The sequence below is a fragment of the Tursiops truncatus genome, chromosome 5 (assembly GCF_011762595.2).
Source record: "Tursiops truncatus isolate mTurTru1 chromosome 5, mTurTru1.mat.Y, whole genome shotgun sequence".
Classification (NCBI taxonomy): Eukaryota; Metazoa; Chordata; class Mammalia; order Artiodactyla; family Delphinidae; genus Tursiops; species Tursiops truncatus.
The window spans coordinates 21695151-21714154 of record NC_047038.1 but is presented as its reverse complement, the minus strand read 5'-3'; the positions used below and the strand labels follow the sequence as shown (position 1 = coordinate 21714154).

Here is a 19004-nt window from a genome sequence, read left to right as displayed (position 1 = left end):
TAGTGAAAAATTAGTATTAGATTTATTAAGGTTATGTGATAGCATCTTATCTCTTACTCTGTAAAAAGTGCTAATAAATTCTTCCTTCCTCCCCTCAATAACAAAAGACTGAGCACTTCGTCCATGAGAGTCACCCTTAGCATCACGGGGAGACAAACTTCTAGAGGTCAGTAGCTGTCATAAGGCGCTTGCAATCTCGTAGAGGACTGTGACAGAGAATGACTAATAATACAATGTCTAGTTGCATGTCCTCTTTGAGCAGAGTCTAGAGCAGAAGCCCCCAGCTGTCCCTCAGTAACTCTTCTCCCTTTCTCTTTATCTAGACACATGGCCGCTGAGGATAAAGACTACATTTATCAGCCACCCTAGTGGCTTGGGATCATCATGTGACTAAGTTCTAGGCAACAGGATGTAAGTTCTAGGCAACAGGAAATGTGACTGCTTCTAGAAAGCTTACCTAAAAGGCAGCTGATGTATGCTCTCTGCGCCTTCTTTCCCTGCCCCCCATCCTACCATTTGAAACGTGGATATGAAGGCTGGAGCTGCATCCTGGACGCTGAAGGGAAGGGCCACTCCCTAGAGATGCAGAGTAGAAAGCCTGCAGGTACCTGGGTCCCTGAGGCCTTTGTAGAACAGAGCAGCAACACAGAGCCTGAGCTGCCCGCCTCTGGGTCTTTACAGGAGAGAGTAATAATATTGCATTCTTATTTAAGCTATTTTTACTTGGGGTTTTTATGATTCACACTCAAACCTAATCCTGACTAATACAATTGGTAACAATGAAAGCGCCACATGTGGAGAAGATGGACAGATAACCCCTTGGTGGAGTGGGCTGGAGAAGACGGGCTACTAGGGAAATGCGCAAAAGGCTGGTAAGATTTAAGGATGCATAGAAAGACATCAAGAATGAAAAGGAGGGTGAAAAACAGTATAAAAACATTGCTGAAATGGAAGAGTTCTAGGTATATTTGGGAAACATTAAACAGCTACAGATTGTTAGGAATAAAGTGATGGTTTCAGGCTGAAGATGTTAGGACAGGTAGTGGATGATTTTGAAAGTGCAATGCAAAGGGACAGGATCTTTCTTTAAATAACAGGAATATTCTGGTAGCCTTGCAAATGTGCCTCTCAGACCTACAACTGCAGGAGACCTAAATGACCAGTGTCTCTAGTCACTGTGCTCTGAAACCCAGGACTGTGTCTGTACTGCAGACACTCTTCCCAGGGCAGCTCCTGGAAAAAGATGGAGCACACACAGCAGGGGCACTAAGGCAGCCCAGGCTTGGGAGACCCAGGATGCTTCTGACAGGAGGCTTTGGCTACAGAACTCCCCAGCAGCCTGGCCAAACTTTCCTTAGAACTGCTCGGATGCCTAAGACACTTCCACACAATGCTCTTTCCTTCTTTACCCTCTCTTTCACTCTGGGTCAGACTTGTGTGGGGAGCCCACGGCTCTCTCATCCCCTCCCAGCTCCCTCCCCCTTTACTCTCACATGGGGTTCCCCTAATAAATGTCTTACACATTTAATCTAATCTTGGCTTCTGCTTCTTGGAAGGCCTGGGCTAACTCAGACCTCTAAGGTTTTTTGCACAGTGGATATCGAGGGAGGTGTACGTGAGTACATCCTTGGGAAGACAGTCAGGGACATGAAGCTTGGAAACGCTGAGAAACTTCTGTGCTTTTAGATGTAAATGGGAATCACTTCAGGTTATGTGAACCAAAGACAGAAAAAACACATCAAAGAGACACAGAAATACTAACACTTACTGACTACTTACTATGTGCTGGAAATTTTCTGAAGCATTTTATGCGCATTAACTCATTTGGTCCTTTCTACAATCCTGCCATCAGTATCTCCATTTTACAGATGAAGAAACTGAGGCTTTGAGAGGTTAAATAATTCACACAAAGCGCTACAGCTAGTAAGTGGTGGAACTGAAGTTTAAATACAATCAGTCTGATTTCAGAGTCTATACTATTACACTCTGTATCTGCCATTTTTTAAAGTAGTAAAAACCTTTCTACTATTTTAAAAATAGTAGGTGTTACTGTATTTAACTATAATTGTTTTCCAATACAGTTATAACTAATAAGTATTAACTAGTATATGTATTCCAAGAAAGTGAGCTTAAAGGAGTAATTCTATGTATTTGTCATTGTATGACAAAATGTGCATTTAAAATTAACATGAAGTTAACTGATATGGAATTATAGCACTAAAATACCTATTTCTTAAAATTAAGAGCTAACATAAACTGTACCCCATCACACTCACTTTTTCCTTTGAATCGAAGCATAGAAACTCTAAAATCTCCCACCATCTAGAAATGAGCTTCCCTTCTGAATTCTTGGGTGACCCAAACTCCAACAGTTTACTGTGCTTTATCCCAGTGATGATATGATTCTAAAAATTATGTGTAATGTTCACCCTGAATATTTTTTATTTTTACACTTAACATTTCAAAACTGTCTTCAACAAATTATTTTAATTTATAAAAGGTAATTAGTGGGTTGGTTGGAAAAATACCAAACAGATACATAACTGCCTAAAAAGGATGATTTGCTTACTGCTAACATCATCCAATTGCCTAGCTCTTCATCTCATGGAAGAGTGTTTGGATTGACAAAGTGGTTAATAATGAGAATTGGAGAGGCCTAAATTCTATCAATAAGCAATTTTAGAAACATAATACAGAATCTGCTGGTCAAGTGTCAATACCAGTTAGTCCTTCAAAAAGCTGAAGTTACTAAACACCATTTTAATTCGGAGTTTTCACAAAATTAAGCCTTAAATCTAATTTTATTAAAATAAAACCATATTTACATCACTAAGAGGACTTTTATTGCATCATTATAAGAAAGGCTAACTATTAGCTAATGTAAGACACTGGTGTTGAATAATTTTCGTTACTGTAAAATCAGTTAATGAATCAGTTTAAATGATCCATGTAAATTAGTCTCTTTTAAGGTAACCACACTGACCTATTTATCCTTTATAAAACAATCTTTATACTAAGACTGTCTTGGTATAATTTTTAAAAGTGGAAAGATATCTTCCATTTTTCCTACAGAGAGGGAACGTGATATTCATCAGAAACAAAGTAAAAGTGCTAACAAAAGATCAAGATGAAATAAATAAATAAATAAATAAATAAATAAATAAATAAATAAATACTAAGACTTAAATATATATATAGTAGGACCTCAGTTTTTTTAAATGCATATTGACCAGTAGAGGTCACTATCATACCAAGTCACGAGCTTGTTCAGCTATCAGAGAAATAAGAGGACTTGTCTGACTTCACAACAAAAATCAAATGTGAATAAAATAAAATAAAATAAAATTACACAGGCATATGCTGCTATACAAATATTCAAAGGTAAATGTAGATAATTCATCATTTTATATAAATATTTTTCTTTTTGGCCATGCTGCACGGCTTGCAGGATCTTAGCTCCCTGACCAGGGATCAAACCCAGGCCCCAACAGTGAAAGTGCTGAGTCCTAACCACTGGACCGCCGGGGAATTCCCATCATTTTATACATTTAAGATGCATTATCATACTGATTTTCCTACTGTCCTCTGGATATATGTAAATTCATAAATATACATGTATATATTTCTTTTTTTATTTGTCTATATAGCAATTTATTATTTATGCAAGCCAAATAGTAAAATAATCATATATTTACAGGTTTAGAAGCTTTCTAAAATGTTCTTTATAAAAAGCAACAAAAATGTATGGTATCATAAAATCAAAATAGTATCTATTAATGCTCCTCTTAAGAATAAGACTTCATAACTGACCTAGGCAGTATAGCCCAATACCAGTATTTAAGAAAGAGACATACATACTCTCCAGGACATGTACATATTATCACATATTCAAAAAGGATTCAACTTCAACTAAAACAATGTCAAATATGCCAGAAAATATACACACAGAAGCTTAGAAAAGAATAGATGTGGAGACGGGATATAAACTTCAGTTCACTACCAGCAATGCCAAGAGGGAAATAAAGATCAGCTATTCTGTTCTAACTTTGTGAACCAAAAACTCCAGCGTAGCAGAAAATCTCTGGGTACAGATACCATGGTTTATGGTACCCTGACTACCCATCCCACGCCCAAGTCACCAGTCAAGGCCTAAGTTAGGTGTACCTTCTGAGTCAAACCCATTCCTTACCTGCCCCCAAGTTACATTTGCTCCTTTGCTAATTCCTGAAATTCTTTTAATAGAAGAAAAGGTCTTTCATATTGTTAAAATAATCATATTGTTAAAATAACAGTCTTGAAATGAGTTTTGATTTAAATATAATCACTTAAACTAACAACTCTAAATCACTGTAGTCAACAGTTTCTCCATCTTGATGGGGAACACGGAAGAGGACAGGAAATGCGAGAAAAGATAAGAGAAGAAAGGAAAGGGTACAGAGGGCAGAAGACAGCTTCTGCAGACCTCACACTGATCCATGGGGTCAGTCTTAATTAGGAGGGTCGGAACAAAACCAGGCTGTGCACTTAAGTATTTTGTTCTTGCAGTTGCAAACTCAGGCACTTTATATGATCTACAGAGGTGATTTTCATTTTACTTTGTTTCCAAGTTTTTATCACAAACATTTTCTTCCAATTTTTTATGATGAACTTTTGAAATACATAAGAAAGTTGAAAGTAAAATGAATATCCTATTCCTAAATTCAACTATTTTTAATGTTTTGCCACATTAGCTATATCTGTATATGTATGTGCAAACATTTATTTGTTTAAATACATTAATTTAGATATATTTACTTATTTATTTTTGGCTGAACCGTATTTTATTTTATTTTTTGTTGGGAATTTTTAATTGAAGTATAGTTGATTTACAATGTCATGTTAGTTTGAGGTGTACAGCACAGTGATTCAGTTATACATATACATATATATGTATAACTGATTCTTTTCCCTTTTTCAGATTCTTTTCCCTTATAGTTTATGACAAAATATAGAGTATAGGCCCCTGTGTTATGCAGTAGATCCTTGCTGGTTATCTATTTTATATTTAGTAGCGTGTATATGTTAGCCTCGACCTTCTAATTTATCACCCCCACCCCCGCCCTGGCAGACCATTTTAAACTAAGGTGCAGACATCATAACACTTCACCCTTAAATACACCAGCCTGAATCTCCTAAAAATAAGAACATTCTCCTACTAACCACAATATCTTCCTAATTCCAAAGAAAAGGTACGAATAATTCCCCACCAACACCTAGTATCCAGTCCATATTCAGATTTCCAACTGGCTTAACAAATGTCTTTGATAGCTATTTGTTTTTAACCAGGATCTAATCAAGGTTCACATACTGCATTTGGCTGCTAGGTCTGGGAACAGTCCCTGCCTCCATTTTATTCAATGACATTGACTTTTTGAAGAGACCAGGCCAGTTATCCTATAGAATGTTCTATAGTTTAGATTTGCACAGAGGTTATTTTTAAAGTATCACCACCAAGGAGCTTGGTTACTGAGGACAGTACTAACTGTGGCGTCATTCACCTATATGAAATAATTCTCTGATAAGTCAACTGAAGAATAAAAAATCTGGAACTTTAATGTCAAATAGTAAAGCTAAAAGAATGTTCTATTTCCATGATCATATGAGGCTTTTCGGTTATAATATCAATAATTAGGAGTAATATAAATTGACACAAATTATTTTAGGGAGTGAAATAATTTGAAACAAATGAATAAGGAATAATGTGATAAAACCAGCATTATGCCCAAGAATTCCTGACGCTTTACCCTGGCAGACTTATATTCCTTAGACTATTTTATTGCTTAAGCAAAAACCACCACTGTTTTGCTAAGGGTGCAAAAGGAAATATGACAAGAACACTTGGTAATTTACTCTAAATCCTTTTTAAAATTCTTCAGAAAGCAAATATACAATTGGGCCAGTAACAAGTATAACCTTGATATGTTAATACTTTCTATTGTTCCTGCGTACCAGTTAACAACCACCAAAAAATGAATACTAATTTTAAAATTTAAAAAAAAAAACATGAAAAAAAATGAACTACAATAGAGATCTGGTCTGATTCTAGCCATAGGGTACATGTATTGGTGTGACTGAGATCACAGGCTTCCTTCTGGTGTTAGTTAAATCCTATGGCTGATTCCAAAGCAGAACAGACTCATAGAAAAAAATGTGTTCAGAAGCCTGTCAAATTTCCAGTGAGGGTCTAATATGCAATGAAAAAATATAATTGAAATATAGCACTTGTGGGTCTTAAATGAGTCAGTTCACAAAACACACTGTACCCAGGCCTATACTAATTGTGACACCATTCACTCTATGAAAGAATTCTCCAACATGTCAAATGCAGTGGAAAAAACCCTGGACATATAACATCAAATAGTAAAGTATTTTCACAAATGAAATTATTTGTGGGAGGAAAAAAGCAGCTGTAGCTTCTATGCCTTAAATTAAATAGGTCGTGAAATAACTATGTAGCCAGAATTACATACTTGTGATAAAGACAGACAGATAATTAAGTTTTCTTACCTTGTTAAAGTATCTGACGATTTTTCTAATTCCTCACACTCCATGTGAAACACACTAGAAAAAGAATCCTGAAAACAGAGCAACGACACAGACTGAGAAATAAGTTTGAGAATGTAATGAAAACTATCTAAATACAGACATATGAGCCTGTGGAACTGACTGAAGACACCAATCCTCGCAATTTCTTTTCACTTTTTCAGACAAAACTGACCTAAGTGCTCACGACATCCTCAAATCTACCTATTCCTTAGAACATGCTGCTGTTGTTTCTGATACTGACTTGCAAAAATGCTTATTTGAGTTTTCGTTCTTCTGCCAGCTGTTAATAAATAATTAGCTTCAAATTTTCTCTATATTTATTCAAAATCCTCAAGTTTTAGCTTTTATGCGTACATTGATTGCTATTGTTGGGTCTTTTGAAAAGACACCTAATTCAGTAATATTTTATGAGATCATTAAATTATGAAGATTTTAACAACATAGAGAAGTATTTTTGAAGTTAAATTGAAGTTAAATTAAATTAAATTGAAGTTAAAATAAAAAGCAACATTCGAACCCATACTATATTTACAACTGAATAAAAAATTAGAAGGAAACACAAATAAAACAATGATATCAGTTTAATTTGGGGACAGAATAACTAAGTACATTTCTTTTCTTGTTCACATTTGGATTTTTGCTCATGTGTTGAAATATTTTTAATCAAAAAATAATTACAGTATAAATGAACATCAAGTCACTTAATTGCTACACCCACCAAATTAAGTCATTAAAAAGCGAGCAAAAATATTAATGGGCATACTGCTGAGCTATATTTTAAAGCAACACTGATACCAGTCAATTGCTGCCATGATAGGGGTTAACTGGATGAGCTGAATGTTAATTAAAGTGATATTTAAATTGTCTAAAAAAAAGGAGTGCCCTTATGTATAACTTTCAAAAATTAAATGCCAAAGAGCAGGTCACAGAGCAAAAATGATAAACTGACATACTGCATTAAAGAGTTCTGACCTGAACTGTAAAAGGATAGTTCCAATCTTGTAATTATCTCTATATTAAGGAGCTTATAACTGATTGAAAATATTAAATAATATCCATGAGAATACTATCTCATAGCATAGTGAATTCTTATTTGATTTCCTATTAATGAGAATCACACACACGATGATTCAGATAATGTTGCATCACACAGTACGGTCTTACTATCTAATAAAATAATTAAAAATATAAAATATAAGTTTTAAATATCTTTCATTATTCTACTTCCCAAAAAACCATCAATTCAGATATCATATGTGGACTGTAATTGACTTTATACACTTGAGAATTCCCATTCTTTTTCCTAACCCACCAATGAAGAGCCTGTTCTCAGGGTCTAAATGAAAAAGGAAGCAAACAACTACACCAAAAAGAAATATACCAAAAACAGTGGTTCATTGGTTGAGAAGGAAAAGAAACTGCATAAAAGAAAACAACCTTCGGCTAAAGGCCCTGATGCTAACAGCAAACTCAGTTGGCCTGTCTTGAAGTAACCAGCACTGTATGAGAACACTCCATCTTTCCACACACATCCTGTCTCTTTACATTACAAATCAATGGCTTGAAATCTACCAATCAGAACAGTTTAGTGGCTTTCCACGGTGGGTAAAGAATTTGGGACTGGGCTTCCCTGGTGGTGCAGTGGTTGAGGGTCCGCCTGCCGATGCAGGGGACACGGGTTCGTGCCCCGGTCTGGGAGGATCCCATGTGCCGCGGAGCGGCTGGGCCCGTGGGCCATGGCCGCTGGGCCTGCGCGTCTGGAGCCTGTGCTCCGCAACAGGAGAGGCCACAACAGTGAGAGGCCCGCGTACCGCAAAAAAAAAAAAAAAAAAAAAGAATTTGGGACTAATAGGTACCTTTAGCAGCACTGCCTCCATTGGGCCATGCCTTTTGGTTTCTACATAATCGCTGGTAAAAAGAAATTTTTATAGCCAACCCATTCAGAAGGTGGTCTACCTGTTCATAGCAATAGAGCACAACTATTCTCAACCAAAAAAGGTCTGCACACTGTAGTGACAATGTATTTCTCCATCAAGGTAGTGTAGCCATTGACAAAAGCAACACACTGACATTACCAATGGTAACTGTAATACTTAGTGGAGGGTCAACAAGGTGAAAGGGTGCATTGAAGGCATCCTCCAACCTCACCTCTACCCCTTTTCAACCAGAACAGCTCATACTTGGATTGGCTTTACATAAACAACCATATTCAGTTGGATTTGAGAGAGAGTTCTGAGGCCAACCTGAGGTTTAAAGCAGTGTTTTAAGGAATATAAATTTTTGTCTTTCTAAAAATAAAAAAGTCATACTCTGTACTCACGGAGCAATCTTCATCCACTATGAAAATGGTGCATTTCTGCACCTGCATGAAAGAGATAATAGTGGCAGCTATTTTCTTTAGAATTACTTCTAATGATTGTTGTTCTTCAAAAATTAGGCTAGCAAGGTCAAGCAGCACCTAGACAAAAAAATTAAGAGCTTACTATTAGTAATTGTTTGTAATTATTAAAGCAATACAATGATTTATATGGGTTGTAATCTAACAAGTTACAACCAAGTTCCCATTCAAGTGTTAAATACATAAGTCTCTGCTTACTAACAAAATTTCCCTGTTGATTGTTAGTACAATTAGTACACTGGTTACGATCACAGATTCTGAAGCCAAAGCCAACCGTTTTTAATCCCAGCTTCCCCTCCTGCTAGCTTTGTGATCTAGGGCAAGTTTCTTGAAAATGGGGATAATAATAGTACCAAAATCATGGAGCTGTTGTGAGGACTAAATAAGTTAACATTTATAAAGCATTTTGAACAGTGTCTGATACATAAAATATACTGTTGTTTTTGGTGATTCAAACTTCTGAGATCAACATTTATCAACATTGCCAACATTTTCACAGAGCACAGCAAATATTGTCCAAAATAAACAAAGTTTTAAGAGTTCCTTTTGTGTTCTTCCTGATAATTTCTCTTTTCTTTACTTACACAGGATTTCATCTAGTCTCACAAAGTATTTGTGCAAGGAGCGGGGGAGAAAGGATATTATAGAAAATTTATTGGAGGTGATACTATCCTTGCTGAGGCCTGAAAGATGAGCAGGAATTGTTCAGGTTAAGTGGGGAAGGAAAATACCTCAATCAAAAAGAACTGAATTGAGAGAAAGTAGCATATTGCAAGTTTTGATCAAATTTTATGAGAATATAGAGTGTAAAGAGGAGAACTAGGGAGATGAAATTGCAGAGGTAAGTGAAGAAGGAACCTCAAAAGTCCTATCTTCTTTTCAAGCAGTTTGGACTGTGATGGATTGCAGGAGAGAAGTGACAAGAATCACAAGTATGTTTGTAAAAATGAGGACTGGATTAATGGGTGGCAAAAATGGAGCAGGGAGACGTCAGGAATATGCTGAAGTTGAAGTCCACGGAAGGTCCACAATCTAACATAAGTTCTAAACAGAGAAATTAAAGGGTGGGGGAGATGAATTATCAAAGAGGTAATGAAGGGCTTCCCTGGTGGCACAGTGGTTGAGAGTCCGCCTGCCGATGCAGGGGACACGGGTTCGTGCCCCGGTCTGGGAAGATCCCACATGCCGCGGAGCGGCTGGGCCCGTGAGCCATGGGCCTGCACTCCGCAACGGGAGAGGCCACAACAGTGACAGGACTGCATACCGCAAAAAAAAAAAGAGATAATGAAAAAGAATTACATAAAACCCAAGGGCTTAAGTCTCCAGACTGAAAGGAATGACCAGGTACCAGCATGATGAATGAAAAAAAGAATCGTATGGTGAAATTCAGTTACAAAAGCAACAATAAATAAATAATTCAAAAAGCTTATAGAAAAAAAAAAAAGCACCAAGAATCAGAACAATATGAATGCTAATAGAAGACAGTACTACCTTTAAATTCTGAGAAACTAATTTTTCAATGCAGAATTTTATACCCAGCCAAACTGGTAGGATGGTACAATAGATATTTTCATACATGCAAGGACTCAGAGAGCTTACCTCTCCAGTACAGGTTCTCAAGTAGTTAACTGAGAATGTGCTACACTAGAACAAGGGAGTAAACTGAGAAAAAAAAAGTTCTGGGATCCAGTGGATAACCAGTGGAGTCTTTCTAAGAAAGCATTGAAGGAAAGTTCTATGATGACCCCTCTGCAGCAGGCATGGGGAAAAATAGTTTTGCTTGAAAGAAGAAAGAGAGAGAACCTCAATTGGAGGATTCTCCATGAAAAAGAACTCAAGAGAATGCCTAAATAATGGAGAGTTTGCAGGGGGAGGGGGACCAACAACATGAGGCTACACTAGAGCAAACAGTTCAAGGAAAAAAGAAGAGATTTCAGAAACAACAAGAAAAACTAAGTTATATAACAAAGGTAATATGAACAACAACATTTACATAATTAGTAAGAACAACATTTACATCACGGTACTTATAAACACTTTATTTGAAACTGCAACTTTAGAATTAGCCTAGACAAAGCTTTAGAAAAGTCAAACATGGTTGTAGCACAATACCAGATCTTCCTCGATTTATGACGGGGTTACATCTTGATAAATCCATTGTTAAGTTGAAAATATTTAAATTTGAAAATCTGTTTAATACACCCAACCTACCGAACATCACAGCTTAGCCCAGCCTACCTTAAACATACTCAGAACACTTATATTAGCCTACAGTTGGGCAAAATCATCTAACACAAAGCCTAGTTTATAATAAAGTGTTGAATATCACATGTAATTTATTGAATACTGTACTGAAAGTGAAAACCAGAATGCTTGTGTGGGGACAGAATGGTTTTAAGTGTATTGGTTGTTTACCCTTGTGATGGCGTGGCTGCTGGGAGCTGTGGCTACTGCCACTGCCCAGCATCATGAGAGAGTGCCATGATATATATCACTATCCCAGGAAAAGGTCAATATTAAAAATTCGAAGTATGGTTTCTACTGAATGTGTATAGCTTTCACACCATCGTAAAGTCAGAAAATTGTAAGTTTAACCAGTGTAAGTCAAGGACCATCTGTAAATATGTTACCAATGTGGGCAATATAAATGAAAAAGTCCAGATAGGAAAAGCAGAGGTAAGGAGTAGTAATTAGGAAGGAGAGATGAGGGATGCTAAGATCATCATTTTATAAAGCATGAAATAAGAGATGATGTCTAACAGTGTTCTACAGTGTTTCCTGAGCTTATTCCCATGCTTCTAGAAGTTCTCTACAATAATGTTCACATTTTGTATCTTTTAACATGAATAATAAAATACAGAAGCATATTCTGAAAAAAAAAAAGAGATGATGTCTCTGATAGAATAAGAACTAAAACTCTTAATATTACACGCACAACTCATCCAATAACTTTAAACAGCGACATAAAAATACTGGTACCATAATGGCAAAGTAAAGGGTGGTGTAAGTTAAATAAATCTTCATCTGTTAACAGTGATAAAGCCACAGCTCATGGAAAATACAAAATGGAAAAAATAACTATTAGAAGAAACAGTTAAAATATTTAGAAATTGAATCTGCACGGTTTGGATTTCTAATGATATATATAAATATATATATATATATATAATATATAATATACATATTATATATATATATATATATATATAAAACTTGGATAACAATTTAACCATTTTTTAAAAAAGAATTTCTACACTCTCTCTTTAGTAATTAGACTTGCCTGATTTCTCTTGTTCTCCAGCAGTGAAGTCTCATAGAGTTGAGCATTATGAAGAACAATTCCACAAAATGCCAAGTAAGCAGCAAAGTCCTAGAAAACAGGCAAGACAACAGCCAAATAAGAACTGTCAATAACCTGTCTTGTTATATTGCTTGAAACACAAACAACATTCAAAAATATTTACAGTTCAAATAACTATTTGGAAACCAGCAGCGTACATGTTTATTCTGCATAAAATTAGGAACTGGTGCAAAGCAACTGTTAGCTAAATGGTACAACCAGTAGATGCCAACTGTTAACACAGTCTCCTAAAGTCATACAGTAGTTGGAAATTAGCAAAGAGAAAGAGAGGAGACACAGATCTCTGTACACCATGTGAAACTGAAATTCACTCTATGCAAAATTTGGTGTAGTCTCTAAATGATATTAAGACTTGGGTTTCAGCTAAGACCATAAAAATAGCCTGTAACTTATTACTGGGGCAAACTGAAAGCTCACAATCTTGTTCGGAGAATATTGGCAATAATATAGCCAATATTAGTCCCATACTAAATTGCAAATTTAGTATTAGTTTAAATATATCATTTTAAAGTTGATCTATCACCCTCATTATACTATACGAAGGTGATGTGCTCACAATTATACTAATTATTGATGAAAGGAAATCCTTACATGGCATACTTTATTCACAATCATGAATTTATTTTGCCAAGAGATGATACAGCCTAAGAATTCAAATCTTTCAAGAGGGGTTTACATTAATGGACTATAAACAAATAGTGGAATAAATAGCCAATCTAGAACCATGTTCCCCGCCAAATATCCTCAGGTGTCATTAACGGAATAGGAGACTAGATGTCTATTACACTAATTTAGAAAGGTACTTGCTATGTTCTGAAGCAATTAAGACACAGGGACCAACACTAGTGCCAACACAGCCTACAACATGAGACAAAAATAACTCTGTCTTGTTGGAATGTCTTCCAAAAGCTCCTACTAATTTTCAGGGGAGTGACAGAAATAGCAGTGGGCTTGAATAGGAAGAACTCAGTGGGCTCCATGATATACATATAATTGCATATTCAAGGAGAGAAATAACAAGACCTACTGACAGAACGAAGTTATAAACAGGTTTAAGGACTTCTGTCCTTAAAAGGAAAGCATGTCGATGTGGTGTGAGGAATGTGTTCCTTCAGAGTTGGACGAGAAGGGTAATAAAATAATGCTGACTGCACTCTTTCTGAAGCTAAATTCACATCATTTAGCCTGAATTCACACCTTGGCACCCCACCGTCTGCATACAAAGCTTATAAAACATTCTGCATTTGCTTCACCAGGAGGCAATGCTAATTTTAAGCTGACCTGGAGCAACTGAACTTGGAGCAGTGCTTTAGGGATTTTACGTAAGGTTGAATTTCTTTATAGCAGTGATGAAAGGTAAATGAGAGAGTTAGAACACGGTATCACCCTCCGGATGGCCGCAACATGCACACAGCCCTGGGGGAGGCCTGGTGGCATGGTGAGGAGGCAGTGGGGACGGGGTTCTGTTGACTGAAGACCACAACTACTCCACAACTCAGGTCAGCACTGATTTAGTCAGAGGCAAGAGACACTTTTGAACATTTCGGATTATTTTAAACCATAATGTTTTGGTGATCAACAATTTCAGCAATCACTAATTCCAGAGGTCTATACAACTCTAAAGAGAAAGCATCTTCCTAAATTGAGATCATACCAGACCCAAGTTTTGGTACCTTTTCATCTTTTTCGGTGAATGTCCCACCATTTCCCGATTTCTTGTTGATGGCCTGGGCTACACCAACAACCTGGTATAAGAAGAGAACATTGGTAATTTCGCTGACTGAAATTATTGGTATAAATTCACCAAAGCGTGTTTACAGAATAATTTCTACATGTGCTTTACAATAACGATAAGCTACAAAATCAAAACCAACCCCACAGCATCTGAACTAGTCCTGTATCATTTTGTACATTCTTTTTCCTAATAAGAGTTCAAATGCATCTAACTTCTTGGGTCCCAAACTATATTTCATTCTGGGATTTCATGCTGCCCTGTGAAAGAAATTATTGGCAATCACTTTTTATGTGAATATTTTTCATGGCTTTTGAATAAAAAATAGACATTAAATTTATATCACATTTCAAACAGAATATATGATTAAATGAACATTTTATATTGGTTTTAAATATAATATTTCAAATGGGCTAAATGATCTTTTACTAAAAGTGAAATAGGACCAATGGCCAGTCACAGAATTGAAAATGCAGGAGGACCAATTAGGGTAAAAATAATTCTTAATGTAGGGATGTTGTCCAACTTCTTTTGAAATTTCTGAACTTGAAAAGTATCTTACCTTCAATAGACTTACTTTGGTGGAAAGAAGTTTTATTGAAAAACAGACTGAGCCTTATTTCAAATCAGAAGGTGTTTGAAAGATAAACTACATCTTAAGAAGACTGAGCTAAACTCTGGGAATATGTCTTAAGTTTCCACAACACATTTAGCAAGACTTTGAAGAAACTTCTCATCTTCCTACTTAAAAGTATATTTTACTTACCCATTTAGTTCCAACTTGAAGTTTGTGTTACTACTTTATTAGTCTTTTAAAGACCTTCAACTTACTTTTGCTTCCTCTTTACTACTTATAAATTCTACTTGTTTCCTCCTTCTACAATATAATATCAGTGTAAAATGCTATTATCCTCTAAATGGTTAAACTTTAAAGTCCTGAGTTTTGTGTGAATGGTCCATCGTTTTTTCTCAGCTCACTCTAGCCCATAGCTTTAAAAAATGGATATGAAAAAATGCCCTTCCAAGATAGCAGAGCAAGGACAGAGAAATACATTCTTGTCTGATGTAGTTTTCTGTTCTCAACACGCTTCCTCCCCACCCTACGACAGAGTAAAGAGATGTTGATTTTAAAAAGCAGAATCATCCAATTATCCTGTACCTATTTTACACTCTTTAGCTCTTGGCTAACAGATTTCTCCATGCTCCAATCTCAATGACAAAATGCCTACAAAAGCTTTTGTCTGAGGTCAAAACGTCTGGACTGCAGCTAGGCACATTCACTTGAATATAACTGATGGGAGCCTCTTGAGGGTCACTGGGGTCTAATACATAGTGCTACCGGTATGACTTGGTGATTTCATTTTAAGCATTCATTCATTTACTCAACAAATATTGTGGTGACCACCGTGCACCAAGGAGTGATAAAAACTGGGAGAAAGACTACCCGGAAGGAGCTCAAGAATCAAGAATGGGTGATACACAGACATATATTTACAGCACACATATGATCACTTTGATGATACAGGCGCCCACAGACTGTTAAGAGCACAGAAGGGAGACCAAATATGCATAAAAGAGAAGGTTTCTCAGAAATGATGACATTTGAGTTTTTATTTGTCTTTAATACACGGTTTGATAAAAGAGTTAAATTTTTAAATCTTCATTTTAAGGAAGAAGAGATTAAAACAGATAAAGAGACTGTTATGCAAACCTTCTTGGATAATTATACAGTAATAAAAGAAGCATGTATTGATGTGCTGTTTGTACCTGGAGCCGTGTGAGTCAATGTACTACAAGCAAGACGATTTTCAACCAATACAACACTGCTCACGTAGTTCAATAACCGTTCTCCATTTCGAGAATTTCTATTTGATTCTTTTCTCAGCCCCGCCTCTTCCTCCTCCTTCCCCTCTTCCTCTGTCTTTTTTTCCTTTAAATACTAGTGCCAGCTGTCCTTCATCTCTTAGAACATACTGAGTTTTGAGTGTAAGCTCGCCCATAGCAGGGACTGTTTTCCATGGGAGCCTTAGTCCCCTGAGTCATGAAGTGTCAGGCATAGCAACTTGCTGCTTGTCTGGCACTGCACTGGTGGCATGAACTTGAACTCCATACCCTGTGGGGCACAAGCCCTGCTCTCATGGCTCACCGGTGTCTCTTCTTTGTCTCGCAGCTGCAGGCAGAGGCAAACTTTCCTCGTTGCTGAAAAGTTTTCCAGGCCTGGTTCCACGGATGGAAACTTTACAGACCTAGGCTTCCCCTGGGAATTTAGTTTCCCCTCCCTGCCCTCACCCGTGCCTGTGGAGGGGACGCATCACCCCTGCCTGCAGATGTTACCCGCAGGCATTCACCCTACCATCCTGAATCTCACATCTCCGAAGCCCATCTGGACTCTGGTCATTCACGCTGCTTACCTTGGGTTCCCCTCTTTGTTTCTGATACCTGGGGATTTCCCTTTCTTGAGCTTATCTGTAATTTTTAAAATCGCTTTTGGTGAAACTTTATTCTCTACTTGTTGGCAGAATGGGGAGGTGGGTGGTGTTCTGCAACTGTTCAGTCTGGCAAACTGATCAGAAGTCTTGTTCACAGGCTTTAAACCCTACTTTGTACCCCCTGAACACCAGCTCTTTACTATATTTAATTTTGTCCCCCTAACATTAGAGCAAGATATTAATCATTAGGCAACTTCATGGAATGAAGACTTCCAGTGAAGAATTTTTCACGCTTTTCGGTGACCAATTATTTCTTTCGCTAGTAATTTTATAGATTTAGACATTAGAGGTTAATTTGTTTAAGGGATGATTAGTTAAATATAATTAATTATTTTTTTAAAAAACAGGCAAGTTCTTTCAAGGGACTATTAGATCAGGAAAATAAATATGGTACTCACATGTGCCTCAATACTTAGCTGGATGACATTTTAAAAATACCACTGATAAAAATAACAGATAAAAATCAGAGAAAAGGTATAGTGTTTGTCCATGGTAACATAAGACAGTAAAAGACAAAAAGACTTTGATTCTCCAAATTTCAAGGAGCCTAGCAAAACCTGCACCCCCGGCCTCCTTGTGTTGATAAAAAGTCTTTCCTCCTTCTACCATCTATTGCTCCTTTAAACAAATTAATTTTCTTCAAGACAAGGTTTTTAAATGTCAGTTTTCAAAGACAGCTTTTATGGCAAGAATTTGTCAGACCTCATATCTGAGAGGCAAAGCCCCTAAAAATTTTAGCTTCCATATCAGAAGCCCAATCACTTCTGCCTACCTGCTATCTACCTGCAGTACTCTCAAACACCAATACTTGATGCTATTTTTTTTTTTTAAAGCACAAAGAGGCTTCTCTGTTTTCTATTTCACTGGCACTTTTCAGAGCATAAATGAATATTATGTCCTCACAGGGTCAAGTGTTCTTTTAGGAATGCAAAGGGCAAGACTTGACTCTCCCTGGGTGATCAGTGAGGAATGTGACAGCTGGTCGCTTCAGGGACAAGTGATCGCTGCCACAGCGAGCAATTTCTTCTTTAATCAGCAGCTGCCCCGACCCTTACTGAGGCCATACATCAATCCCTACTATACATTTCCCTGTTCCTAGTTCCAGGGGATGCTCAGCATGGAGGCTAAAAGCCAGGGAGAAAAGGAACAAACTCTACAAATCTTAGCTATCCCTCTGTCCCACCTGCAGAATGTCTCTATTATAATGACAGGATTCTAGACCATCTGTAACCTAAGCTGAAAACCTTACTTCACCAGGAAAACAAGAACTTAATGTAGACAGGAGCCAGTGGAGAATTCTTCCCAGTGCTCTTTTCAAACTTTCTCTTGACTTGGTCATTCATTCAGCAACAAATATTTTACTCAACAAATAATTAATACGTACCTTTAATATACCAGTCACTTTCTAGACAATGAAGATGACTCAGTAGTGAACAAGACAGACACAAATCCCTGTACTCATGGAGCTGACATTCTAGTCAGAGTGTTAGGCTTGGAAGGGAATCCCACCCCCATCCTCTTGCCCACCCCTGTTTTACGGGTAAAATGAAACTGAGAGGGTTGACATGACCAATCCAGGCTTTTCCACCTCTCTTCCAAATCCTAGGCAATCAGCAAATTATGGTCATATTCCTTGTGGTATAGGCAAAAGAATGGTCTCCAAAGACGTCCTCATCCCAATCCCTGGAACCTATGACTATGCTGCCTTAATGAGACAAAAGGGACTTCGCAGATGTGATTAAGTTAAGGATGTGGAGACGGAGATTATCCTGAATCATCTGAGTGGGCCCAATGCAATCACAAGAATCCTTATGATGGAAAGTGGGAGGCAGGAGAGTCAGACAGATTTTAAGATGCAGCTGCAGGGTTTTTTGGTTTTTTTTATAAGATCTTTTTTGTTATTTTGATGTTGACCATTTTTAGAGTCTTTATTGAATTTGTTACAATATTGCTTCTGTTTTATGTTTTTTTGTTTTTTTGACCTCGAGGCATGTGGGATCATAGTTCCCCGACCAGGGATCGAACTGAACCTACACCCCCTGCATTCGAAGCGTGGAGTCTTAACCGCTGGGCCGCCAGGGAAGTCCCGCGGCTGCAGGTTATGAAGATAGAAAGAGGCCACAAGCTAAGTGATGTGGGCAGCCCGTGGAAGCAGGAAAAGGCAAGAGAATAGATTCTTCTCTAGAGATTCCACATAGAAAGACAGCCCTGCCGACCCTTTGTGTCAGCCCAGTGACAACTATTTTGGACTCTGACCTCCAGAACTATAAGATAATACATTTGTGTTGTTTTAAGCCACTAAATTTCCAGTAGTTTTTGGCAGCAGCAATAAGAAACTAATATGTTCCATTAGAATTACTCGTACATGCTCCCATTCCTTGTTCGCTCTTCCTGACCCCACAGTATATCTTGTGTTTCACCATCTAAATCCTCACTTTC

At 37.2% G+C, this 19004-nt stretch overlaps 2 protein-coding genes across 13 annotated transcripts in view; one reads left to right on the top strand and one right to left on the bottom strand.

The window, feature by feature from the left end:
• USP53 (ubiquitin specific peptidase 53) overlaps positions 1 to 1533 on the top strand; it is a 203953-nt gene extending 202420 nt beyond the window's left edge. For 8 of the 10 annotated variants that reach the window (XM_073804914.1, XM_073804913.1, XM_073804909.1 and 5 more), the window contains 2 exons: positions 108 to 166; positions 324 to 1533. The gene's annotated coding sequence lies outside the window, so the exon portion shown is untranslated. The remainder of the gene's footprint in view (positions 1 to 107; positions 167 to 323) is intronic. The other 2 variants (XM_073804908.1, XM_073804895.1) reach the window with 1 other exon arrangement.
• The window catches only part of PDE5A (phosphodiesterase 5A), a 135155-nt gene that overhangs the window by 62383 nt on the left and 53768 nt on the right, over positions 1 to 19004 (bottom strand). For all 3 annotated transcript variants that reach the window (XM_073804681.1, XM_019927875.3, XM_073804682.1), the window contains exons 4-7: positions 14018 to 14089; positions 12264 to 12353; positions 8906 to 9043; positions 6547 to 6614 (exon numbers count right to left, since the gene is read on the bottom strand). In XM_073804681.1, coding sequence (XP_073660782.1) covers positions 6547 to 6614; positions 8906 to 9043; positions 12264 to 12353; positions 14018 to 14089 — 368 coding nt within the window. The remainder of the gene's footprint in view (positions 1 to 6546; positions 6615 to 8905; positions 9044 to 12263; positions 12354 to 14017; positions 14090 to 19004) is intronic.